Source organism: Globicephala melas, chromosome 1 (assembly GCF_963455315.2).
Source record: "Globicephala melas chromosome 1, mGloMel1.2, whole genome shotgun sequence".
NCBI lineage: Eukaryota > Metazoa > Chordata > Mammalia > Artiodactyla > Delphinidae > Globicephala > Globicephala melas.
The window spans coordinates 5,759,573-5,786,961 of NC_083314.1; the positions used below are offsets into that span (position 1 = coordinate 5,759,573).

The following is a 27,389-nucleotide window of genomic DNA, read 5'->3' on the forward strand; positions in this document are numbered from 1 at the left end:
ATTGTATTTCATACCATAGAATTATCAGAAGTAAAGGAGACTTTATATAGTCTTTGGTTTATTTTCCAGACTGTACCTCTAACCTACCTACATGTTACCTCCTTGTACAGATGAGGCACAGGAAAAATAAGCATTTTGCCAAAGGCTGTCAATTTTAGTAAAGACAGGTCTGGGGCCAGATCCTCCATACCTCAATAACTTACCTCATAGTCTAGTACTCTCTCTTATGAATCATTTCTCCTGGGGATAAATTTGCACATGTAAAAACCTCTCTAAAACAAGTGTGTTTATATGGAAAGTTTTGTAATTTTATTCATTGTTTTATTTTTCATATTATTTTAAAATACTACTATCCCAAGGTAGATTATTCTAATTTACCTATTTTATTTCAAACAGATCATGTTGTTTGTGAAGAAGAGTTTAAATACGCCATGTTAGCTTTAAACTGTATATGCCCAGCAACATCTACACTTATTACACTACTGGTTCATACCTCTAGAGGGCAGTAAGTATATTTTTTCTTTAAGATAATGCATTTTAAATTATAAAACATATAAGTGCAGTTATGTGATTTAGAAATACAGTAGTAAGCCTAGGTATACAGCTAGATATGTACCTATACTTGTATTTGTGTGAGTTATCATCATCTGACAGATAGATAGGTAGAGAGACAGACAGACAGATACAAAACTGTTATAGGGTCCAAGCCATATAGGAAATTGACAGTGATTTGCTGTCTTTTCTAACTAATCTTGATATAGTTTGTTTCATCCTAAATTTTATGTCTTCATCACTTGTCAGGCCTAGCATTAGGGCATTGTTTCTATTTTCAAGATTAGTAATTCTCAAATAAAACTTGTAAAAACAGGATGACAGCAGTCATTACTGTATGGCCTTAAAGCTGGTTTTTTTCTGTTTCTGAGGTAAGTTTTTATCTGAAAGCTACATGTGCACAAATGAGCTCAAAATTAAAATTTTATAATTATTATGGAATGATAACAAAGTAGTTGATAAAATCAGCTAATGTAGTATAAAAGAAATAATGTTTAATATGAATTTCAGGGTATTGAGGGAAATTATATCATCAAAACATTTTTTCCTATTTGTTTATTTTGATAGAGTTTCATAAAATATAGAGGTTGTTTTTGACTTGCATAATCGAGTAAAATACAATCAGCGAACATAGTCACTGCCCTTATTTAAAGACAAATGTTGCACTGAATTTCGTACTTTTCATATTCCTTACTTGATATTTTAGACAAAATGTTGATTTTCTAAGTAAATTCCACCATGGTGCTTGTAGTTATGAAAATTTAAATTTAGTGAGTTAATTAATAGTTATTTAAGTGAAGTGCCAAATCAGATAAGTCAAGGAAAAGGAAAATTCTTTCCTGGGATTTAGTACTGGACGGAGGAAAGTGCTAATTGAAAAATAGTAAATGCCCTCTGGTATTTTAAGTGGATTTTACTCTCTTACCTCTAGTTACGTCTCTGTTCTATTGAGACAGAAAGATTTTCCCAGGAGCAATTTTCTCAAAGTTCTGAATATAAATGTTTCTATTCTATAAATTTATAAGCCTTTAAGATTTACAGTGGAAAGGATGTAACAGGATCATGGATGAAATTGATTTTCTTTGATGGACATACTTAGCATTTTGATGGAATTAAATAAAATACTGAAAGCTGTTTTGTCACCAACTAATTGAATGTTCATAGAACTTATCATATGGCTTCATTATTTTGTCATCCATCTTTGTCATAGAATCATACAGATTTAGAGCTGAATATCTAGCCCAGCGTCTCTCTTGCACAAATGATAAAATGAGGCCCATCACCACTAACACACATTAGTATTTATAGATCGGTTAAATTACATTTTCCAACTCCTAGTAAATATTATTTATTGGCACACAATATTGCCTGGTGAACAAATTGCACTTAACATAAATTTAAAAAGAATTTCAGCGACACTTAAAATAGGACTTTTCCTGATATACTCTAATGAATTTTGTCATATTAAAAATGAAAGTGATGTTGTTGAATACATTGTTACCACATAATTAAGGATTTCCCATAAGTAAGATTGACCTGCAAAATTATTTTCCAGTTAAGTGATACAATAAATGCCTTAGTCTACCAAAATAACCCTCTTTATAGCAGCTTTATTGAGATATAGTTCACATACCATATAATTAACACATTAAAGTATACAATGTAATATTTTTAGTATATTCATAGAACTGTGCAACTATCGCTGCTAACTCCTAATATTTTCATCATCCCATAAAGAAATTCTTTACCTTTTTGCAACCGCCCACATTGTATCCAAACTCTTTCAACCATAGGCTAATCTTACCCTGTCTCTATAGATTTTCCTATTCTGGACAATGCATATTGCATATAAATGGAATCATACAATATGTGCTTTTTTGTTTTTTGGACTGGCTTCTTTCACTTGGTATAATGTTTTTAAAGTTCATCCATATTGTAATATGCATCACTACTTCATTCCTTTTTATAACTGAATAATTTTCCATTGTATGGGTGTATTTCATTTTACTTTCCTATTCATCAGCGGATGGATATTTGGGCTGTTTACGACATTGTGAATAAGGCAGGTCTTAATATTAATGTAAAAATTCTTGTGTGGACATGTGCTTTAATTTCTTTGGGTCTATATCTAGGAGTGGAATTGCCAGGTCATCGGGTAACTCGATTTAGCCTTTTTTAGGAACTGCCAGAATGTTTTCTGAAGGGATTATAGCATCTTACATTGACACCAGCAGTGTATCATGGTTCCAATTTCTTCATGTCCTCATCAATGCTTGTTATCATCTGCCTTTTGCATCATAACTGTCCTAGTGGATGTAAAGTGCTGTCTCGTGGTTTTGATTTGCATTTTGCTGATTACTAATAATGTTGAGCATTAGTTCATGTGTTTATTGACCACTTTCATATCACCTTTGAAGAAAAACCTATTCAGATCTTTAAACAGATAAATACCATCACTTGAATATAAATAGTCATCCAAACAGATCACTTAATTTAAAATACCTATTATATTTTATTAAGAATATTGTATGACTAAAGTAATTTGTATTGTCTTCTGTATTATGAGTTAAATGAAGGTGTAGTGAAGATTCAGTTATTAACAGAATATGTTTGAAATTTTGCCTTTGAGCATCAGCAGAAATCAGAGAGCTCAAACATATTGATTTAATAATAAGAGAACAAACTCGGGAGCTGAATTAAGTAGTATAATGGGGAAAATGTTGAATAGTCTAGGAAATGCTTTATGCAAAGATTATCAAACCACTAGTTGAAAAAAAAGCTTACGATAATACTCAAATTTCCCCATTAAAAAAGGAGAGAGAATAATATTATTAGAAGTTCATCATATCATAAATGAACTTTTAATGGTGATTTTTGACTAAAAATAGTTGATATTGACAAGCTAAACACATTAAGACCCAACAAACACAGACATAAATATAATACAAAACCTAAAATAGTCTAACTTAAAAATATATTTTAAAATTAAGTGCTCTGTAGATTATGGGTATTTAAGGAAAATAATAAATATGAGTTCTGGAACAAATAAGATAGACAAAGGAAACAGGAGTTAGAGATAGAAAGGTCAGCTCTTTTAGTGACAGACCTGCCTTAGGTCTGAGAATGGAGTTCCTAATTCAGCCTTAGAATTAGATTTGCTCACTTAAAAAACACCTTCGTCCTTTTCTTAGTTCTCTTCCTCTAGCTCGTGATAATGGGGAGAAAAATGGAAACCATATATTAAGTACGAATTGCCTACCTCTGTACTTTTCTATGGGGAATATTAATTTTAAAAATATTTCGGAGTCTCTGGAGCAACTTAGCTGGGACCCTGAACAATATCTCCCAAGGCTCATTAATGCTGTCATGATCTTACATTTTCTTTTCCTAGATGTTAGTGGACTCATCTTGTTCTATTTGATCTGTGAGTCAACTAGATGATGCTAACTTTAGGTGACTTTGAATAACTGTGCTCCTTTTGTTCATTCAAGTTTACTCTGTATTTTAGCCCTTCATAGTTTTCCCCTCTCACTCACTTCATTTACATTTGAGGACTCAGTGCTCTTGGCAGAGGTATTTCTTATTGTCAATTAAATTAACATTTTGAATTATTTGGCAAACGCATTAGAAAGAGGAACAGAAGTTTATTCTTTGGATCGATATCACTGTAGGCTGTCAAACAGGTGATGATTTTAGCAAGGAGATGCCAAATTATCAGAACAGTTAGTAGACCTTCAATTGGCCCATCTTGATGACATTTTGTCTCTATCAAAATTTAATTTTTTCTTTTCCTTTCCATTTACTTCCATGAAAATATTTATTTATTTCATTAATCCCATCCAAGAGGTAATATTTTTGCTCTTAGTGATCCTCAATGGGAAGGAAAGAGAGAATTGATAAGAAAAATATTGCAAAGTTAGAATTTACACAACTTGGCCACTGATGAGTTATGGATGTAGAAAAGAGAAAAAAAGAAAAAAATCCCTTTACACACTGAGGTTTGACAGTAGAGAACTATAAAATGTGTGGTTTGTGCAGGAGAAAGGAGTTTGGTATTGGATCTATTTGCTTTCTGATGCGGGTATCATTGCTCGTGGAAATTACTGCTACTCTTGGTTCCGGAGGAGAGATCAGGGTTATTCAGGGCCACAGAGGTGAAAGCAGAAATGGTGGGGATTTGGGGAAAATGACCACTTAAGGCTTTTCCTTAGGAAACAGATGGAAGAAAAGGACAGCAACTATAGTATAGCCTAACAGAACAAAAAGGAGCAAGGATTTCTAGAAAGAACTGGATGGTTGACAATACAGACGATTTAAGATGGAGAAGACAAACAGAATTAGTAGGTCACTGGTCTCTGGGAAGTTCTGAGAAAACAATTTTGGACGATGGAGACTTTCTCATTTTGAGATAGTGTGAACAAATAAGGAGATGATAAGAAAGTGAAGCCTGGTCGAAGGCCGCCACTTCATTAAGTTTGTCCAGGAAGATAAGAAAGAAAAATAATGAAAGCTCTATTGCACAACAGATAGTTCTGCTGGTTCCACAGAAAGCTGCTTCTTTGATCATGGCAATTAAGAAAGATTGTCTGTATATCCCTGGTGGTCCTGTCTCCATTTCTCCCATCACACACACACACACACACACACACACACACACACACACACACACACTTCAAGACTGGAGGTCTGAATGGGGTAATTGCAAGAAAGGGAAACGATATACCTCTGAAGGTTACTCATTTTTCTTTTATATAAACTAACATGGACTGAAAATCTCCACAGAACTACATTTTATTAGGTGTATCCAAAATCTGTTTGATTACCCGAGAAATGTTTTTCCTAATCACGCCTATTAAAAGATTAACTAGAGGGCTTCCCTGGTGGCACAGTGGTTGAGAGTCCGCCTGCCGATGCAGGGGACACGGGTTCGTGCCCCGGTCTGGGAAGATCCCACATGCTGCAGAGCGGCTGGGCCCGTGAGCCATGGCCGCTGAGCCTGCACATCCAGAGCCTGTGCTCCGCAACTGGAGAGGCCACAACGGTGAGAGGCCCGCGTACCGCAAAAAAAAAAAAAAAAAAAGATTAACTAGAACATTATTCTATTAAACATATCTTGAGAAATACAGGTCCTGCTCAGTCTGACAGTCCTCTGCTTGGAAAGGCTTTAATAGCTCATCTTTCATTATCAAATTAGATTTAAGTATATCCATTTTATTTATTTAAAGCCCTGTATGCTCTAGTACTAATTTATTTTTATATCCTTATTTCTCATGATACTCATATGTATCGTGTTCTGCAAATAACATGATCCTAAATATACTTTGCGGTTTCCGCCTTCTACATCTTTTTTTAACGTTGTTCCCTCTGCCTTGAATTTTTTCTGCCTTCCTAGAGGGTTTTGCTAGAATTCGAAAATTCTATCTCCTCAAGAATATTTTTAAACTCCCCAATTTAATGTGATCTTTCCCTTCTACAAACTCACATAGAATTTTATGACGTTCTGCCAGAGCATGTGTTATGGTCCTTTTATTTTTTCCTACATAATAGGGTATAATTTCATTTAAGGTGGAGAACATGTCTTACTCATTCTTATACCTTCTATAGTGTTTCACAGCATGAATGCTCAAAAAACACTAGTTAAGTAAATGAAGTAAAGGATATACTAAAGATGATTCATTGAGGCCCCTGGTTCAAAGTAGTTTATGATCCACTGTCTTCATCTGCTCTTCCTCATCTGCTCCATTGAAATGATACCAAATAAATAAAAGTCATAAGCTTTTATCAGTGAAAAAGAAGAGATTTCAGTGAATTTCTAGAAGATGGAAAGTGGGTAAATAAACTTGATGAAACCTCCATCCCAGCATATGTTTAGAAGGTGATACAGCAGGACAAAATCCCAGCCCCCAGTGAGGCTGTGGGGTGCAAGATACCTAGAAAGAAGAGGACACATTTTGATTGAATTTCTGTATACAGAACAAGTTACCCCTGTTTCATCCACCACAGTACCATTTCTCTATAATTAAGTTTAGTCAGACATTTACCACTGGGAAAAATCAGATTTTTCCTGAATGAATTAGTCTGAGTTATAAGCCAGCATATAGTTTGGGGTTGGGGTTCAACCCTCTTAATCTGGCATTTAGAGACCCCAGACTAGATAGTTTGAGCCCTTCTTGCTTAATATAAGATGTAACCTGTGTAACATGAATTAACAAATCATATTCACAGACAAGGGAATCTATTTAATATCCCTATATATTATACTCAGAACTTTGAAATATGGCTCCTGTCATTTGCTGACAGCCAGCATGCAGGTTGAAATGAAGGGAACAAATCCAGCTAGAAGAGAACAATATCTGTATTCACACTGGAATTGTTTTGGTGTAATAGGGATGTTGGGTCTTCTACTCACTAGGAAACAATTTTTTCTAAGGTCAAAAAACTATAACATTTGAAAGGAGAGTCAAATGTTTGGAAGCAAGGAGAGTCACAGTAAATGAGAACAAAAATACATTAAAAAGAAATTCAAATGTATTTTTGAAAAGTAGAGAAGTATAAATAATAGTTCACAAGAATACTGAAGGATTATGAAAGGGTGATGATGATTGTTCAAAGGAATAAAATGCTGAGGAATTTCTTTATTTGTAGAGTTTAAAATTTTCAGAATATTTAACTTAAATTTGTTGATTATGATTCTGAAGTATATGATTTTCTCTTCAATAATAATGGGAAAAGCCATAATACATAAATACACAAATCCAGAATAGCTAAAAATAATTGTAATTATTACTCCCAGGAAGATACAAAAAGGAGTTATAGTAGAGAAATAGAAAGTAAAGACCTTTTGAAATTAACAGAGTGATTATAAAAACCTTGAAAGATAACATCATAGAAATCTTGAGGATTTCAGATTTAAAAAAAGAGAAAGAGATAGAATATGTAGGAAAAATAATTCACAGTACACGAAATCAATCTTAAAGAGGTAATATCTGATTTGGTGGGAATTCCAGAAAGGATGGAGAGAATAGAATGCAAGAAATTATAACAGAAGAAGGGAGATTTAAATCTTTAAATAGACCGGGTTTCTTGCTTGTGAATGACAATGAATGAAAGAGAACCACACCTAGAGACATAACACTGCCAAATTATAAAGCAGTAATGATGAAGAAGAATTCTCTTAAAGTTGTAGAAAGGAAGAGAAATCTCAATATTGACTAGGATTCTTAACTTTAGGCAAGGATATTCATTGAGCTAGTCTGATTATAAAGAGGTGTATGGAGGAATATAGATAACTCATAGAACAGGAAAGTTAGCCTTTATTTAGGCTCAACATGCACGAACAGTTCCCACTACCCCACCTCAGAGCTAACCCAATAAGGAACTTTGACCTCTGAACATCCTGGGAGCCAGCTACCTCTGCAGCCAGACATCTCAACAATATAGATGCCCCCTCGCCTGCCTGTTTCCTCATTTAGCTCACTTCCAGAATAAACTCTCGCATTTGTGTCCAATTGGTAGAACCTAGGTCACATGTCTGTACCATAGCTAAAACCAAAGATTTCTAAAAGCTATGGTCGAGATAGGAAAAGCCAGACAAGTCTCAACAAGAGACTGGACTAGATTAAAAGCAACATATACAATGGGATGTGGCAAAGGAAGTTTCTGTTTTCTCTCCCAACTGGAAAAAAAAAAGGTGGTCATAAACTCCAAGAAAATGAAAAAGAAACTATAATAAATCAAATTAAAATGTGCCATAATACTGAACAATAGGTTGTCAGTAAGTAAGGATTTTTTTTTTTTTTTTTGTATTCTCTCTTGAATTGCTCAGGGAATACAGAGAAGTTCATATAATTATAGCATTCCACTGAACTCTTAAATGAACTATGTTGCAATAATCCGAATAATGTAATCACTGAACTCAGGTTTTCTGTACTTTTTTTTCCCAGCTTTATTATAATTGACATGTAACGTATAAGTTTGAGATGTACAACGGGTTCTCCACTTTTATCTGAAGCCATTGACTTATTTATAGCCAGGGAACAAAATACAGATATTTGCATTTTCAACAATGTAAAAAGGTACAGCAAATGATATTTTAGAGAAAAGTAGGGAGGAGATGTAGAAGGGAGAGTAGCTAATATCCTCAGCCTACAAAATGGAAAATCAAGAGACCTGTATCTATAGTCACTGCTACTCTATACTTACAGCCCTGTGGGGAATCTGTTGTGAGATAATTATTTTCTCTCACACCTCAGAGATGGTGGTCAATAGAAAATGCCTACCATGACATAGTAATAAAATTTGATAACACATTTTTATTGAGATACCTCAAAACTCTTTAAATGAAGCCCAGAATCTGGAAGCATTTTTTTTTTTTTTTGGTCAATTTAAGTTATGAATGAAGTCCCATGCTAAAAATAGCACTGAATAGAGTTAAAATATTGTTATGGTTTGGTCATTCATTCATTCATCCCACGATAACAATCACATGCATTCATACAGTGTAAGGCACTGTGTTAGGAGTTCGGGAAATACAAAAATGAAAACGTTCCATCCTGGTCACAAAAACTAAAAAAACCACAAGGCAGAACACAATGTAAACATGGCTTATGTATGTTTGCAATGTGTTATAAGTTTCCCCAGTAGATTTATTTTATTAATGTAGTTTCTTTTAGCTATGGTAAGATTAGTTTGCATACCTTGAGAATAAACCAAATGACAACATGGACAGCCAGTGAAGAAACTTGCCAGTTACACATAATTTTAAAAGAGCAAAAAACATACTCAAAATGATAAAATGTGAATAACAACAATAGGAGCTTATGAAACTCCTATATCCCTAAATATTAATATTTATAGAATACAACTTTCCCGAAGACTTCACTATGATGTTCTCAACTAAAGTGACAGATACAGCAGAGCAATGCAAATGCACAAGAGCACGGAGCACTCGACCATAAGCTAAGCGTATGGTACTTATTCATAAGCAAGCAGGCTGTGTTCTGAGAGAGAGAGGGGGAAGGTACACCTTCGCTATGGATTTTTATTAATGCTAAAGGAGAACAGTTTAAAATCAGTGGGATACGACTTATTTAATAATGGAATTAAAGAGCTGAGAATTCAGTGTCATTATGAGAGATGAATTTATTTTTCACCTGACAGTTTAAGAAGCAGGTGAAAAGTCTTCACAGAATTTTAGGATTTGTGTGTGTGATAATTAGGTGGCTTCTTGAGTTAAGTGAGTACTTCAGAAAACCACACTAGAATTTTTGAAGAACAAACTTTAAGGGTAGTGAGTTTGGGCCACTTTCATGTGCAATCAGCCTTTCAGATTTAACGGTGGAGCTTTATTTCATTTCTCTTTGAAGTCTCTTTCAAAAGGGTGTTCACTGTTTATGTTCACTATTAAGAATGCTTGAAAGTTGTATAGCATTTCTGTACTCTCCTCACTTTCACAGCAATTTTTCTTATCCTGAGAATGGCAAACAGCTTTCTGGTTCCATCTAGTGGCTGAAAATTGATTATCATCCTCCACATGGTTTTAATGTTAGGACTCAGGTTTTTATTTTGATGTCTGATACCATAAAAAGCTGGGGAAAGTTCAGCTTAATCTTGAGTTTTATTACTTAATCTTGAGTTTTATTACCTCCTCTACTTAGAGTTCTTGACTACTTTTCTTTCTAGGTAAGATAATCCAATTTGTGTGTCAGATCGATCCCCAGACCAGCAAGAATAAACATTCATCCAAAGTTCTGTGTTAGCTTTCTCTTTTGTAGCCTCACCTGTAGTGGAAGTTTCCGTCTACTCTAATATGCCCTTTCCATTCCATAAATTACAATTATGTTTTCAATGACACAGGCTACAATTTGTCAAAATCATTTCTTTTACTTGCAGTGTTCACTGTAGATTCCTGACATTAATAGTAAAGGGAATTGGAATACCATTTAAATATCTTAATTTTTAAATAAAGTAAAAGCTTGGGACAATTGTGAATTAATGTAATTCATGTATGTTTTCAGAGAGGCTCCTGTAAAGAATATAAACAATTATCTGGAACCAAGCTGACATTAAATTGGTGAACTACTAGAGTATGGAATTAAATAAAATATGTTAATTTCAGTTATATTAAAACCTTTGGGTCACTTGTTTTAGACTTTTTACATCTACTTTCAATCTAGTATAATGAGGTAATAAATAGATTTTCTTATGTTTAAAATAAAACATCATAAGGAAATTTTATCTTATGTAACTCTGCAAGTATAAATTTAAATGACACCTTTTCCTAAGGCAAAGATTTCCTCCAGTTATATGTAAAGCCTTTTATTACATTTTGAAGAATGGATTTTATACCAAAGATACCTTGTGACAATATGTTCTTTATTCCCATTGATGTGAAAATAATTTAGTTTGGTAATAAAAATAAATATATAAAAGCAACTAATTTGGCAATCTGTGTCAATTTTGGTGAATGTGAAACTAACCATTTTTTGTATATTTAAATGCCTTATTTAGGATTGAAGAGAACAAAATGTACTAGCAAAACTAAATCCAATAATTACGATGCAGAGGTGTTTAAAATGACAGATATAATATTGTAGAAGAGATGGATTTGCACTAATAATTTCATTGTACAATCTTGAAGGCAGTAATGCCTGCCTACACTTCTTGAGTTTACCTTTAGTTTGGTGGCATCTTTAAATACACAAAGAAAATATGAAAGTAAAATTCAAATTTTACCTTCTAAAAGTTATTAGTTTGAGTTTTACAAAAACATACATCTTCATAAAAATAGGGCATTGTCCATCAAATAAGCTTGTATGCTGTTTTTAAAAAAATGCAAACCACATTACTGAGCAGGGTCATTCAGTACATTCCTGAAATAGGAACAGAGAGTGCAGTATAATAAGACTTCAAGGTATTGTATCTGGAACAGGAAATTCCAGTTAGATTCTTATTTTCTCCTTTTGGGAAAATTTGATGTGGGGGAATTTTTTTTTTTTTTTTTTTTTTGCGGTACGCGGGCCTCTCACTGTTGTGGCCTCTCCCGTTGCGGAGCACAGGCTCCGGACGCGCAGGCTCAGCGGCCATGGCTCACGGGTCCAGCCGCTCCGCGGCATGTGGGATCTTCCTGGACCGGGGCACGAACCCGTGTCCCCTGCATCGGCAGGGGGACTATCAACCACAGCGCCACCAGGGAAGCCCTGATGTAGGGAAATTTTGAAAACCAAAACCATGTCAGATTCTTTTACTGCATTCAGAGGCCTGTATGAAGCACGTTTCTGCAAATTGCAGACCCAAGCACTTATTAGCTGACCGTCCTGTTCCAACTGGTTGGTCGTGTTGAAGCACAGGAGACTGTATGGGAGTTAATTTGCTCTCCGGCAATAAAACCCCATTTGCCTTGAAAGTGTAATCGTGGGTTAACAAGGGATGTTCAACTTGCATTTGAAAGAAAGATAAAATCAGTTGTCAAATTTAATTTATGCACCATTGAAAAGTTAACTGGAGCAAATGATATTTCTAACTTGGGAACAATAAACAGGATAGAACGAACATACCTTTTCTTAAATTTTTATTTTATTTTTATTTATTTATTTTTTTTTAAAGTGAAAGCAGGTTTATTTAGAGACAGAATTCCATAGGCAGAATGTGGTCCATCTCAGAGAGTGAAAGAGGCCCTGAAATATGGGGTGGTCAGTTCTTTATGGGCTGGGTAATTTCATAGGCTCATTAGTGGGAGAATTATTACAACTATTTTGGGGAAGGGGCAGAGATTTCCAGGAATTGGGTCACTGCCCACTGTTTGGCCTTTTATGGTCATGAGAGGGACTTTTCATGTTGTCCCAGGATTGGTGACCATAACCTAAAACCAAGGAGGAAAAAGAGTCAACTATCCCATTTTCTAATCTCCCCACCTTTCTGTAGAAAGAGATCAGAGAGGGAACCGGTAGTGCAGCAGTGTTTTTGCACCTACCCCCAGCCTCATGAAGTGAAGTCCAAAAAATGACCTAATACTCGTGGAGTATCTGCAGGAAGTGGGAACTAGCAATTCGTTCCCTAGTTGGACATCTGCGTATGTAGTTTTCTGTGATTATTTGAACATGAAGAAAAAAGAATTTGAGAGAGAGAGATGGCAGAACCTTCCCTCCCATGCTTGGGTTTCCAGCAGCACAGCTGATGGCTTAAAAAGATTTGCACTCTCTCTCTGTGGTACCCCATCTAAGGGTTCTGCCTACAAGGTGAGGAAACCCAAGCAGCCATAGGGTGGATGGGATGTGTTGCTGGGAAGTAGGTGAGATAGAGTGAAAGAGAGTTTCTTGCTTCCCAGTGATGGTGCCCAGAGGCCCACCCCTCATACCCCACAAAGTATGTTCACATGTCTCTACAAGACACCTTCACAGAGGCCATTGCTGACCAGTTAGAGTCACTTCTAAGCATCAGCATTCCAGGGAGAATTAGCCTGACCTGGGAAGATTGGAGTTTCAAATCAGATGGGATTGGGTTTTTTAATAACTGAACATGATTTGAAAGAAGTGGAATCTGCCCAAGACATTATTATTATAGGACAGGGATGGAAATTTGACAGAGCATGGCTGAAGGCTACAAGGTCGTGAATATTTTAACATGGAAGTTGTAATTTACTTCAACGGACATTTGTTTGTTTGTTTGTTTTCTCATAAACAATTCTCTATCACCTGTCCTTACACTTTCCTTTTTTTTTTTTCCCAAATATTTTTCTCACTAAGACCTTTGTTAAGGGTTTAAAATGCAGACAAGAGCAGGCACAAGCTTCTTTTCCTTCTAAGCTGCCCACTGACATTTTTCTAAGGCTCTCATGACTATGGTATTGGATGCATGGATTTCACAGCATTACCCTTTATTCAGGGCAAATAGAGATCTAAAGAGATTCAAGTACTGAGCATACACGTTCATTCTGTACTTCCTTTACTTTCTTAGTAGAATATTTTCTTTTCATATTCCTCTTCTTCCTTCTTTCTTTTTCTACTAACACCTTTACAAACAGCTGGAGCAGCCATTATTTTGAAAATAAAGGTGTACCTAAACCTGCCTAGGAAGAATTGATTACTATTTAATTACCAGTCAATATGGTAGAGCAGCCTCGAAAGTGTATGAAATAGACTACGGGCTATCCTACTTTACAGGTTGGGGTTTACTTCGAGGTTAACAGGAATTAAATGCACAAGCCAACTATTTTCCCTAAATGTTCATTTGATTAGTGTAAACACATAGTAAGTCTTTTTAAAAGGGCTTTTCACGGAGCTTTCCATTCTTTGCTTTTTTAGCCTTAATATCTTTTGTGTTGTTTACTGCTGCTGAGGTTAAGTTCATTTCATATCCATTTATGATTACGAAACTCAGTGAAGGTCCTCCTCGCATTCTAACAGCAAATTCATCATGGGGAAAGTAATTGGTGAGACCTAAAACATGATTCTGGTGAAGGAGAAAGGAATTATATGATTAGAAAAGCAGAACATTTAGTAACTGAGCATGAAGAACATTGTTAGGTTATTCTTTGTTCACTTAACAAAACATTTATTAAGCAGTTACTCTGTGTCAGAACAGATGTCATGTCTCAGAGATACAGTGGTAAACAGGACATGATCCCTTTCCTCATGGGGCCTATTTCACAGGGAAGCAAGACATTAAGGATTAGTTAATACAATTTAGTGTTATAATATCATGAAGGAAGTACACCACCGCACAGCTGAGAGAGTAATGCCTGAGCTGTGGGTCCAGGAACGAGGAAGGCGTAGGAGGAAGAAAGAACAGCATTGTGAGAAGACCAAGATAAGAGAGTCTCTTCTTCAGGGGAAATTAAAGACTGCTCATGGCTGGAGAACTCAAGAGAAACGACACAGGAATGATATTTGAAACTTGGAAGACAGGCATGGCATAGGTCAGGAGGGCTTTGTAATGATGGTAAGAAAGTTCACCTTTTTCAAATGGAAGGAGGAAGCCCTTTAACTATTTTCAGCAGGAGAGTGACATGAAGTGATTTGAGATTTTGAAATTCACTCCTAATGTAGCACCAATCAACACAGGAAGCAAGGAAGCTAGGAGATGGGTTAGCACAGTTTTTAGGAGTGTAAGAGTGGATGGTGGAGAAATAGGTAAGTGCTACTTACGAGCTACTTAAGTGGTAGAACTAAAGAATTCTCTTGTATAAAATATTTGGAAATATATTATTTATTTATATGATACATTTCCTCTCATTCAAAAATAATCTTGAATTAAGTCTCCCCAGATACGTAAAGTGGGAAAAGACAAAGGAAAATTCGGGTAGAATGGTAAGTTGAAGACAAATCAGAAGTTTTTTATTTTGTTTTTGTTTTTTTACAAATCTACAGGCTATAAAATGCCTTGTATTATTAATAAGGGTAAAAGGAAAATTTGGCTCTCACATTCTAGTATCCTGAAGAAAAGTAATAGAACAGCTACACATTCACACTAAATATTGGAGTTACTCAGAACTGAAGCTTCGGAGTAAGGGGCAGTGTTTGTAGCCAGACTGCCTGGGTTGAATTCTTTGGTCTGTCCATGCTGGCAAGACCAAAGACTTGAAACCATTGAGCCTCAGTTTCTTTATCTGTGTGATGGGCATAATACTAGCATGCATCTCACAGATTGTCAGAAGAATTAAATGCTGTCATTAAACAAACATTTTTTGAACATTCACTGTATTCTAGAAGATGTTCTATTTACTGGAGATCCCACAGAGATCAGGATAGACAATGGACTGAGAAGTTCTGGTGCTTACATTCTGCTGCAGGATGAGTGAGAGATGGTGGAAGAAATAGACAAGTAATAAACATACAAATGAAGATTGTCAATATCACAAGGCTGTCAATTTCACCCAAATTTATTAATCATCCCAATAATCATATCAAAGATATTCTTTTTGAAGTAAACCAGCTGATTTTAAGTTCGTATGGAAAAATGAAGAGACAAGAATAGCAAGAAAATTTTTGAAGGAGAATAATAACGAGAGGGATTATCCTGATGTATTTTGAAACAATTTTATAGCTACAATAGTCGACCTAGGTAGTGTTAGGTAATGGGTAGAGGCAAGTCAATTTGACCGACTAGAAAGTTGAGATCGAGGCCCGTAGGCAACAGGAATTTGGTGTTTGATAGGGGAGTTATTTTAAACCAGGGTGTGAAAAGATGGACTATTCAATAAATTGAAAAACTGGGTAGCTTTTTGGAAAAAAATTGTTGATACATTCCTCATAGTAAGAGGGGAAAATATTACTTTCTGCCTAAATAAAATGTTAGTCTCAAAATGTTGGTAAGCAGGGAGGCCTTGTATAGGGCAGCCTGTAATGCTGCCTTGAAAGGTAGCAGTGAAAAATATAACAACAAAAAGCTTAAAATCCTTACTACTAGCCCTGGTTTGTGTTTTCACTTTGGTGATGCATTTTAGTTTTTATTTGTTAGAAAATATTTCAGCTATTCAAAGGTATAAGAATATTATTATGAGCATCCATGAACCTAGCATTCCAAATTTAGAAAAAATAAACATTCCACATGTTTGTGAAGCCCACATATACTATCTCTGATTTATGTGTCTTCTTCCCTAGGACCTGGTTAACTAAATGAGCCACCTAGCACTACTTAATCCTTTTAACATTTCGTATTTGAGATTTCCCCATGGTGCTTTATAAGCATTAGTACTTACATTTTCACTTTTATCTGTATGGATATTTATTCATTTAATTTTCATATTTCTGATGGCCATGGGCACTTAAGGTGTTTATTTTTATTTTTCTCTTCCATCAGCAGATACTTTCAGGTCCACTTGCAGAACACACCCAGGATCTCACCTGGTCCAAGCCATCATCTTCTTGCTAAATCATTGCAATAAACTCACTGCTCATTGCTGCTGCTTCAGTCTATTCTCAGGACAATGACCAGAGGGATTTTTGCAAAGTATAAGTCAGAATCTTTTGCAAATTTTCCCTATAAAGGTCAAAGTAGCAAGATTTTAGAAATCCCTTCATGACCTGTCTCCCTGCCAGTTACTTCTCTGGCCTCCTTTTCTCCTCCTTCCTCAAGCTCAGCCAAACTGGCTTCCTTGCTTCTCCTCAGCCATACCAGGCATCCCCCTGCCTCAGGGAAGCACTTGCTGCTGCTTCTGCCAGAAACAGTCTTCTCCCCTGTGACTACCTCTCTCATCCATTTCAAGATTTTTACTTAAATGGCATTCTCTCAGCGAGGTCTTCCTCAGTCATACTATTTATACTCCAATCCACCCCTGAAAACGATTTCCCTCTCTGCTTTATTTTTCCCCCCACCACTTATCACTTCCAACACATAATTTGCTGTATTGTCAGTTTTCCTCCACTAAAGGATTCAAGAAAGAAAGTAGGTCTGCCCTTTTTGTCAACTGTCATCGCCTAGAAATCTAGAACTTTTCTTGCCGCCTCCCACGTGCTCAATAAATATTTCATGTAGGAATTAATAAGTGAGACTTGGACATACCCATTAGTAGTAGATGGAGTTGCTCATTTCCAACATTTCTCAAGTAATTAACATGAAGTGAAAGCAAAAAGAATTATATATTTACAATTAGCTGAATTTAGAGATTCATTAAAGATGTTTGGTAAAAAGGTGCCAGTATAAAATAGCATGGAACCAGCAAGTGATTTAAGGAAATTCATCAGAGCTGTCCTTGTCTGACCCCGTCCTTCTCTGTTTCCTTCCAAGTTACCATATTGTATTTCCATTTCAGCTGCTGGAATTAGATTTGTGATTCTCTTGAATAGCTTTTAGTGCCCTTATGTGACAATTATTTGACCCCATGAGGCCTTTTGGATGACAAACAAACCCTGATGAATTACTGGCACCTTCTCTTACATTTTCAGCCCTTTAAACGAATTCTATCTTTGCCAAGTACTATCTTGCCAAGTAGCAATATGTTACCTACCAAAAATAGTTTTATTTCTGTTGGCCAAAGGAAGAGTTTTCTCCACCAAGAACAATCATTCTTAGGAAGTAGTAGTTAGGTGTAGCCATATATAGTCAATAGTCAAATGTGTTTTGTTTTATTTTCCTAGTTTCAAAAATATGTTAACATTACAGAAGAAAGGGTGAAGATTTTAAGAGCAATATTGTTCATATTGTGACTAGGAATGTTGAAAGTGGCTCCCGAATTCAGCAATGAGGAAGATATAACAGCAAAATAATAATGGATGCTAACATTTACTGAAGATTACTGTGTTCCCAACATCTGCTAAATGATTTACTTGATTTACTGCATTTTCTCCAACCCAGTGAGACTGATAATGTTTTTTACAGAAGTAAAGTATCACAGAGAAGTTAAATAACTCACCCAACATTGCAGAGTTAGGGTTCACATCAGGCAGTCAGACTCCAAGGCTCAGACTCTTAACCCTTAAACATCCTTAAGAAGGAATGAAGTGCAAGTGAAACATACCTGGAAAATATATGGGTTTTTAAAAATTTATTGACACTTTGAAAATGTTTATAAATGTTTTATAATGTTTTCAGACAAAACTCAGAGTTTAAAATATGATAAATATGACTTGTCTGCTTTAATCCATCCAGAAGCTACAGAGGTTATGATGAAATATTTTGATTTTTATAAATTCATCTCTTTTCTTCTAGAAGGTTCATTTGTTGTACTTACAGAGTTCATAAACTTTATTCACCAAAAGTAAATGGAATTTATTGTACAAAATGGGAAAAATCATTATTGTATATTCACAATAAATTTTGTCATAAGTTGAGTTTTTAATAAATTTCCAAACTCACTGAGTAGAATATTCTAGAATAAAAAGGAAACTGCACTTTCTGTGATAAACTTATATTCTTTTAAAAAATACTTCTGGTAATCTCTTTTGGAGATCCTTACTTTTATCACAAAGAAGTATCTTTTCTTAACTGATACACAATTGGAAGAAATCCATTGCTATGATATGGATAGAAATTAAGAGCATGCTTTCTATAAAATCAAACTGATAATTTGAGATGTATGTATTCATAATTTTAAATACAAAGCAGTCAGTTACATACAGGAGCCAAGCAGGTATCATAAAGGGGATGAAGTGGGCTGTATTACTGAGACTATAAGACAAGTATTATATATAGGTCATGCATGACATGATATACCTAAACAAAGACTAAAAATCAGATGCTATAGCTCACTGGTTCATGATCACAATAAATGCTTTTATTAACTGGATTGTGAAAACCTTCTACTTTTTAAAAATTTGCCATCTCTCAAGCTTCTATGTTGTGTTAGTTTCGAAATTTTTATAGCAACTCTTTGTAAATCGTGTCATCATTTTGAGCACCACACAGATAACTTCTTTGAACTGTGCTTGTCCATTCTTACAGTTGGAAAACTCCAGATTATGTATGACAAGGACTTTTTTGAACCACATTCACTGTTTGTCTCTCTCTGTGTGTATGTGTGTATGCTTTTGTTGCAGAGAAGGCCAGCAATCGCCAGAACAATGGCAGAAGATGTACGGCAGATGCTCTGGGAATGAAGTGTACCACATCGTTTTGGAAGAAAGTACATTTTTTGCTGAATATGAAGGAAAGAGCTTCACCTATGCTTCTTTCCATGCACACAAAAAGTATGTTTCTGCTTCCAGAGTGGAATTAAAATATTAATCAGTCATACCTTTAAACACAGTTTTCCATTATATAACCCATATTGGTGCTCATAAGTTGCAATTATTCTTGAATTTTTGACATAATTATTGAGACATTTGAATTCTGGCCTTTGGTATGGTCTCTACGAGTTAAGATTCTTGGGTGTATCATATAACTTAGTAAGAATATTGACTTTAGTATCTTTTAATTTAACTTTAAAAATATTTTAATCCTGTAAAAATTCACATGAAAATGAATCTCCTTTATAAATCTAAATTTTAAAGTGGTGATTAAAAATTTAAACAAAGTAAAAATAACATTTATAAAAGCTAGACATTTTTTTAAAACTTGCTTTGTCCAGAAAAATAAGTTAAAAAATAAATGATAGTACCTTCCAATTCAAACATAGATCATTATTATTTTTGTTCTTTTTGAGAGAAATTCTTTACTTAAGAAATAAAAAGTATGTCTAACATGAAAATAATATATTATTAGTATTATAAAATATTAATATAACATTTTTAAGATTTGTAATAATCTAGTATATTCCAGTAATCTAATATCTAAAGTATTCTACTTTAATTCCCAACATGATTCTGTTTATATACTTTTTTTATATTTAAAAAATATTTTTAAGTTTGATTTATTTGTAACACTATAAGACATATTGAGATAAAAATATTCAGAAGGTTTTGTGTTTGGAACATAACCTGAAAAAGTATATAAGAAATTTTAAGTAACACCTGTTACATTTAGTGGTTATTATTTCTCCTAATTAAGTTGTGTACCTATTCAATGCTATTTAATTTTTTTTTCTAAATTTTTTTCTAAAATTCAAGACAGAACAAAAATAAATTTAGGGACCCTAATTCTTTCTCTTGTGACCTTGAGTAAGTTTCTTCCTCTCCCCTAAGCCAATGGCTGTCAAACTTTTTTGACCAAAGTAAGAAATACTGTTTTATCTTTTTTGACCAAATTAAGGTATACATTTTATGGTAAGACCCAGTACACACACACAAAATTTACAATAAAACTCTTACCCTTACTAAATGATATGTAGATAATATTTCTATTATCTTTTATTCCATTCTTTTTTATTAAAAAACATATATAGTCTTAATTAACTAAATTGATTTCACAACACACTAAGGACATAGTTGTTTTTTTTTTTTTTTCCTTTAAAAACAAGAGCCTTGAACTTTTAGGATCTTTTCAAGCTTTCAAATGTTCTTATTTGAGGTTTTAATTTTTCTCTGCCTTATAATAGTTTAATTATTTTCTTACATATGTGAACTTTAAAAAAAAAAACTAATTGCTGAATTTAACCCTTAAACTCTTTTATTTTTTTTTTTAAATTAAGGTTTGGTGTCTGCTTGATTGGTATTAGGAGGGAGGATAATAAAAACATTTTGCTGAATCCAGGTCCTCGATATATTATGAGTGCTACAGATATATGTTTCTATATTAATATTACCAAAGAAGAGAATTCAGCATTTAAAAACCACGACCATCAGAAAAAAAGCAATGTATCAAGGTCATTTTATCATGGACCATCTAGATTACCTGTACATAGCATAATTGCCAGCATGGGTAAGTATAAATACATTTGGAAATATCATTAGTCTCTTTCTTTGAAAAGAATAATAAATATACTTTAATTTTTCTTAAAATTCCAAAGCCAAATTTAAAACATACTTGTGTGTATTACAAACTTGGTATAGCTAAGTATTACAGAACAAAATTTCAAATCTGTTAAATTGGTAAGAAATTAAGCTAATTCAAAACGTCTAACGATGATTTCATATATCTGATTAGTATATAAGCACCTGACACTTCTATATTTCTTTGTCAGTTCTCTATTCAGTTATCAGTAGTGGTTCTTTCAAATACTCTCCATTTTTCTCAAAACTCTCCTATCCATCTAATTCTCATCATAGAACTTGGCTTCTGTGACACAGAAATTAAAAAAAAAAAGATTCAGACAAATAAGAATTTCCTTTAAATTTTGCCACCAAACCACCTACACACCTATAAGCATTTAGTTTCTATCACAAGGAAAATGAGTTTCTTCTTTTAACTTCTAATATTTTAGTATAAATGCATTCACTTATGCCATGGACCCTTCTCCATTTCCCCCTTAGGAACTTCAGTCTTTTATTCATCCTCATTACCTAAATTTTTTTTTTTTTTTTTCAAAATCCTTGGTTCATTCTCTCCTCCCTCCCTCTGTCTCTCTCTCTGACTTCACCTCTCTCCACACACACACACACACACACAACACACTTCTGGACCTCATGTTACGACATCATTTTCACAGATAAATTCCTCTAAAGAGCTGTTTGCGGTTGACAGCTTGAAATCTTATTGTTCCCTCATGTCTCTACCAGTTTAGTCTGAAATCTGCAATCATTATATTACTGAAACTCCTCTGGCAAGGCCACCACTCTCCTCTTTGTCACTAAATCCAGTGGACATCTTCGCATCTTCCAGTGGACATCTTAAAATGCTCTAGTGCTTTTCCTCTGCATCCTGTACATTCATTTTCCCTAAATAGTCACATCTGATCTCAGAGATTCAACTGTCCTCCATAAATTGATGCTTCCCTTACCTAAATCATTACCTTAAACCTCTCTTCACAACAATATATTCAACTGTCCGTGGGTTATTTCTATCTGAGTGCCTACAGGAAAAACCGACGCGGCATATTCAAATTGAACTAATCTTCCCCCCTCATTCAAAACCATTTCTACCTCCTTTTTTTTTTTGCTAAAAACAAATGGGACATCATCATCCTCTGATTGGTAATGCCACAAGTCTGACTTTTACGATTCCTCTCTTATACTTCATAATTCACTGAATTCTACTAAATCTGACCATTAAGTAGCCCCTAATGTCATTCATTTCTGTGTCCATTCTCAGTGCTATCAGTGTGGTCAGTCTGAACCTCCCTCATCCTTTCTCTCCACTGCAGCATCATCCCCCCAATCTTTTCTGCACGCCTCCGGCCTTGCTGCCCTACACTGTCCTCCACCTTGCAACCAGAGTAATAATGTTTACATAATGTTATAGTCATTTTCCTGCGTTAATCTTTTTAATTGCTTCCTATGAGCCATTGGAAAAAAAGTCTAAATTTTATAACATGGCTTATAATTGGATGATCAAAACCTCTTTTTTACATGAGGTAATCCCAGTTTTCCCAGGACAGTACCGGTTTATATACATTTTCCTGGTGTCATTATTAACAGAACTCTACTTTGACTCTCAGGAATATCTTAATTTAGAAGATAAATTACACTGTCACTTTACTTAAAGTTTTTTTTTTTAATGATTCTTTCTTATATTTTTAGTCCCACATTTTACCATCCCTTCAATTGCTTTCTTAAGTCCCAATCATACTAAATTTCTTTCAGTCTTCACTAATGGTTTTTCATCATCTCTTCAATTGCTCTCCTAAGCCCCCATCATATTAATTCATTTCAATCTTCCCTAATGGTTTTTTCACCAGTGAACCTTAATGCTTTGTTTCTTCGGACGGCATTTACTCCTCAGCCCCCAACTTTGCCTATGTAACTACTTCTAATCCTTTGCATCTCAGTCCCAATATCACCCCCTCTGAGGCATATTTCCTGGTCCTGCTTGGACTTTGTTAAGTAAATCTGATTGTCATTGATATAACATGATTATTTCTCTTCCATAGCAGTTCTATTCATTTCTTTCACATATTCAAGAATTACTTATTGAGTACCTAGTGTGTGCCAGGAACTCTTATAAGTATTTGTGATTAGAGAACAAGCAGACAGAGATCCCTAGCTCCCAGAGCTAACATTCTATCATGGGGAAGACTTGCAATAAATAACATATATAAAAAAATTAAAAGTAAATTATTTAGTAGGTTAGAAGGTGATGAGTAATAAGATAAAAGAGAGAAGAAAACAGAGCTAGTAAAAGTGCGTATGAATTTTGGGAGAACTGGATTTTTGAGTGGATTGTAGGCCTCATGGAAAAGGTGACATTTGAGAAAATACTTGAAGAAAAATGAGGGAATTATCCCTGTGGTTGTCTGAAAGAAGAACATTCCTTCAGGGATAATAGCCAGTACAAAGGCCCTAAAGTAGGAGTAGGAGCCTGACAGATGTGCTCCAGGAACAGTAAAGAGGCCCTCGTATACAATGGAATATTACTCAGCCATAAAATGGAACAAAATTGGGTCATATGTAGAGACGTGGATGGACATACAGAGTGAAGTAAGTCAGAAAGAGAAAAACAGATATCGTATATTATCGCATACATGTGGAATCTAGAAAAATGATGCAGATGATCTTATTTGCAAAGCAGAAACAGAGACACAGACATAGAGAACAAACGTATGGATACCAAGGGGGAAGGGGGGGTGGTGGGAAGAATTGGGAGATTGGGATTGACATATATACACTATTGATACTATGTATAAAACAGATAACTAATGAGAACCTACTGTATAGCACAGGGAACTCTATTCAGTGCTCTGTAGTGACCTAAGTGGGAAGGAAGTCTAAAAAATAGGAGATATATGTATACGTACAGCTGATTCACTTTGCTGTACAGCAGAAACTAACACACATTGTAAAGCAACTATACACCAATAAAAATTAATTTGAAAACATAGAAGAGGCCTTCGTGACTCAAACATGATGATTTGATGGTAAGAGTACAGGAGATGAGAGGGAAAAGGTAAAAAGAGGTCAGATCATGTTGGGCTTTTTAAGTCAATGTAAGAGTTGTAGCTTCCACTCTGAGTGAAGTGGGAGTCACGATAAAGTTCTAAGCAGAGGAACAGCGTGATCTCACCTGTGCTGAACTCCGTTTTAACACAATCACTTTGGCTGCTGTTGAGAATAGATGGTTTAGGTCAAGGATCCAGTGTATTTTCAAGTGGCATTGGTAAAAAAGAAAAAAAAAATTCTGTGTATACTGTGAAGGTAGAGGAACCAGGATTTGCTGCTGAATGGGAAGTGAACTGTAAGAAAAAGAGAAGTGTAAAGAACTCAAGGTTTTTCATATAAGCAGCAGGAAAAAGGGAATGGCCATCAATGAGGGTGGGGGAGTAAAGGTTTAGTGGGAGCCAGGGAAGATACAGAGTTCAGTTTGGGACACAGTGAATTTCAAATATCTGTTAGACATTGAGAGGAAGATGTCAAACAAGAGATTAGGGGCTTCCCTGGTGGCACAGTGGTTGAGAGTCCGCCTGCCGATGCAGAGGACACGGGCTCGTGCCCCGGTCCGGGAGGATCCCATGTGCCGCGGAACGGCTGGGCCCGTGAGCCATGGCCTCTGAGCCTGCGCATCCGGAGCCTGTGCTCCGCAACGGGAGAGGCCACAACAGTGACAGGCCCGCGTACCGCAAAAAAAAAAAAAAAAAGAGGTAAGAGTCTAGAGTTCAGGAGAGAGGTGTATGCTGAAAAAGTAAATTTTGGATTCCTGAGCTTATGTATTATATTTAAAGCCATGAGACTGAACAAGATCATTGAGAAAACGATTGTGGGAAGAAAAGGGATAAAGACAAAGGACCAAATCCTGCAGCACGTCAATATTAATATCAGGATGATGGGAAGAAACCAGCAAAGGAGACAAAGAAGGAGCTACTACAAGGTAGCAGGGAAACCAGATGAGTGTCCTGTCCTGGGATCCAAATGAATCAAGTGTATGCAGAGGGTGGAGTTACCAGCCATGTCTGATGCTGCTAGTAGGTCAAATAACATGAGAACTGGCCATTGAATTTAGCAAAACAGTGTTCTTTGCCTTGATAACAGCCCTTTCAATGACGTGGTAGTGGAGAATGCCAGGTCAGAGGGGTTTATGACAGAATGGCAGAAGACAATGTAGAGAAACTAGGTCTAGACGACTCTGAAAAAGTTGTGCTGAAAAAGAGTGCAAAGAAAAGACTTGGTGGCAATGGTAGATGTGCAAGAAAGTGAGAAGGGCAAGTTAATCAGGAGTATAGGTAAGAGAATGAGTACAGTGATGGACCATGGAACTTAACTTAGGTAAGGAAGTGAAAAGACATCTGTTGGTTGAAGGAGACTGAAAAGCTAGTGAATTTAATAGATTATAGTTCCAGTGGGAATCAAAAAGGAGGGAGCTGGCAAGAGAAGAGGTGACAATAAGTATCAAAGAATGAGATGCCAGAAATAGAGCTTATGTGTCAATAGTAATCATAAATCATAAATCAATAGTAATTATAAAATCTAGGGTATGACCGTGAAAGTGAATGGCTAAGGAATGATGGGAGAAAAGGCCATTAGTGGAGTATAGTCTATAAAAAAAACATGGAATCACTATGTGTACACCTGAAACTAATATAAAACTAATATAATGTTGTTAGCAGTACTTCAATTAAAAAAAACAACACTACGTGGGATGACAGACACAGGAGTGAACAAAGAATATAGTGAAAGATACTGGGTACAGAGCTGCGGTATTATAGGTGATGAAAGGAAAATGGTCTGAAAGAGGCAGTGAGAACATTGAGGGTATCTCCCCACTTCCAAAACACAGACATCTCTTTAGGTGTTGCAGCCTTCAGAACTGCAGGGAAAGATGTCAGAGAAGAGCCAGGTTTTGTTAGGGGAAGGAAGGATTCAAAGAAGAGCTTGTTTCTGTAACTGTGACTGCTTTCTAAAATTGTGTCTTCCCTCTGCTAAATTCTGACTTTCTCTTGGTCATATCCCCCAAGCCCAGCTTGGTGACAGATATCAGTGTTGGCAGAATTGTCAGGGAGAGACCACATTTCCTGTGTTGGTCAGGAAGATGGTGAAGAGGTAACTGGAGGTGATGTGGAGACATATTTGGGAGGGGGTGGAATTCAGAGAACATGGTTCCTTAGGAAGCAGGTGGGGACTTATCCCCACCGCAAGAGTAGGGCTTAGTTTTACATAAATGGAGGTATGTCTGTTTCATTCCAAATGTAAATGAGGGGAAAAAAAAATGTCTGGTGAAACTCTCATGTTCATTTGCTTGAAGAAGTTGAAGGATTTCTTCTGCCGTAACTTCTCTTTTCTCTCTGAATTAGACGACGTGGTCATCTGTAGGGGATAAACGTCATAAATATGGATTTGGATTAATAGTATTAAGATGCAAATCATATCATATGGCTTTATTTCGATAAATCAACCTTATAAAATTTCATGTTTGATCAGATCCAGTCACCTGATTAGTGGAAAAGTCAATCTCAGTTTTTCTAAGATCCCCATCTCACCTCTAAGATAGATTGAATTATAAATTAATCCTTATTTATGGTGCTAAAACAGTGGCCAAGTGTACAGCTTCTGATGCCAACCGCCTTTGTCTCTGCTCAGATACTGGAATTGCTGACTGCTGGTCATCACGTCCTTTCCTCGGGCACAGCAGCTCTAGACATATTCTTACAGGTCCCTCGCAGGAGTCTTCCCTGTTGACTGTAGACACACCAGCCCACCCCTCCCTCTAATCTGAGTGTTGTGTATAGTATATGAAGAGGTACTAGCCTCTAAAACCTGACCTCCCACATTTCAATGTTGAGGAATACCCAGATATTCTCCCCAGTCTCTTGTTTCTATCAACTTTCACACTCAGAAACATTGAGATGCCAAAACCCATGAGGTTTTTTTCCCCCCCTTTACAAACTTAGGCTGTTATAGTGAAGAAGGTGGCAAGGTCAGACAGAAGTCTGAAGGAAGTGGAGAGTGTTTTAATAGTTGCTTCGAAGAATGAGACGAAATGAGGACTAAGGGCTTTCAGAAGGATGACCGGCTATCCATAAAAGCATACATGAAGTGAGTTATCGTAAAATATGGAGGCAGTTATCCGTTAGATTGGATTATTTCTACCAGAAGGGGAGAGACATCCACTTTCCATATACTGATGTTTAGACTAGTTTTTAAATGTTAATTTAAAATCTCAAAGGAAGTTGTTTCTTCCGCTTACTATTCCTTGAGTATCCCAAGAATTCAAAAGCCTTAAGCTATTTAGATTCGCTCTTCTTATTGCCCCAAGGTATTTCCGTGGCTCCTGTGCTCGTGATTTTCTTTTAGGTCAAAAAAATCAAATGTCATGATTTCAGAGTAGCCCTTGTCATCGCCTAGTGAAAAGCTCATCCCTCCTCCCGCTTCCCATCCCCACTATTCCGTATCACATAATTCTGTTTTATTTTCTGCATGGTATTTGGCGTTATCAGGAAT

The 27,389-nt window shown here is 35.6% G+C and overlaps 1 protein-coding gene across 16 annotated transcripts in view; it reads left to right on the forward strand.

Annotated features, from left to right (window-relative positions):
• Positions 1 to 27,389, forward strand: part of KCNT2 (potassium sodium-activated channel subfamily T member 2) — a 405,220-nt gene that overhangs the window by 278,940 nt on the left and 98,891 nt on the right. For all 16 annotated transcript variants that reach the window (XR_009563185.1, XM_060294948.1, XM_060294737.1 and 13 more), the window contains 3 exons: positions 397 to 505; positions 19,026 to 19,175; positions 20,555 to 20,784. Coding sequence is in view for 15 of the 16 variants with exons in the window: in XM_060294948.1 (XP_060150931.1) it covers positions 397 to 505; positions 19,026 to 19,175; positions 20,555 to 20,784 (489 nt within the window). In the remaining variant the exon portion in view is untranslated. The remainder of the gene's footprint in view (positions 1 to 396; positions 506 to 19,025; positions 19,176 to 20,554; positions 20,785 to 27,389) is intronic.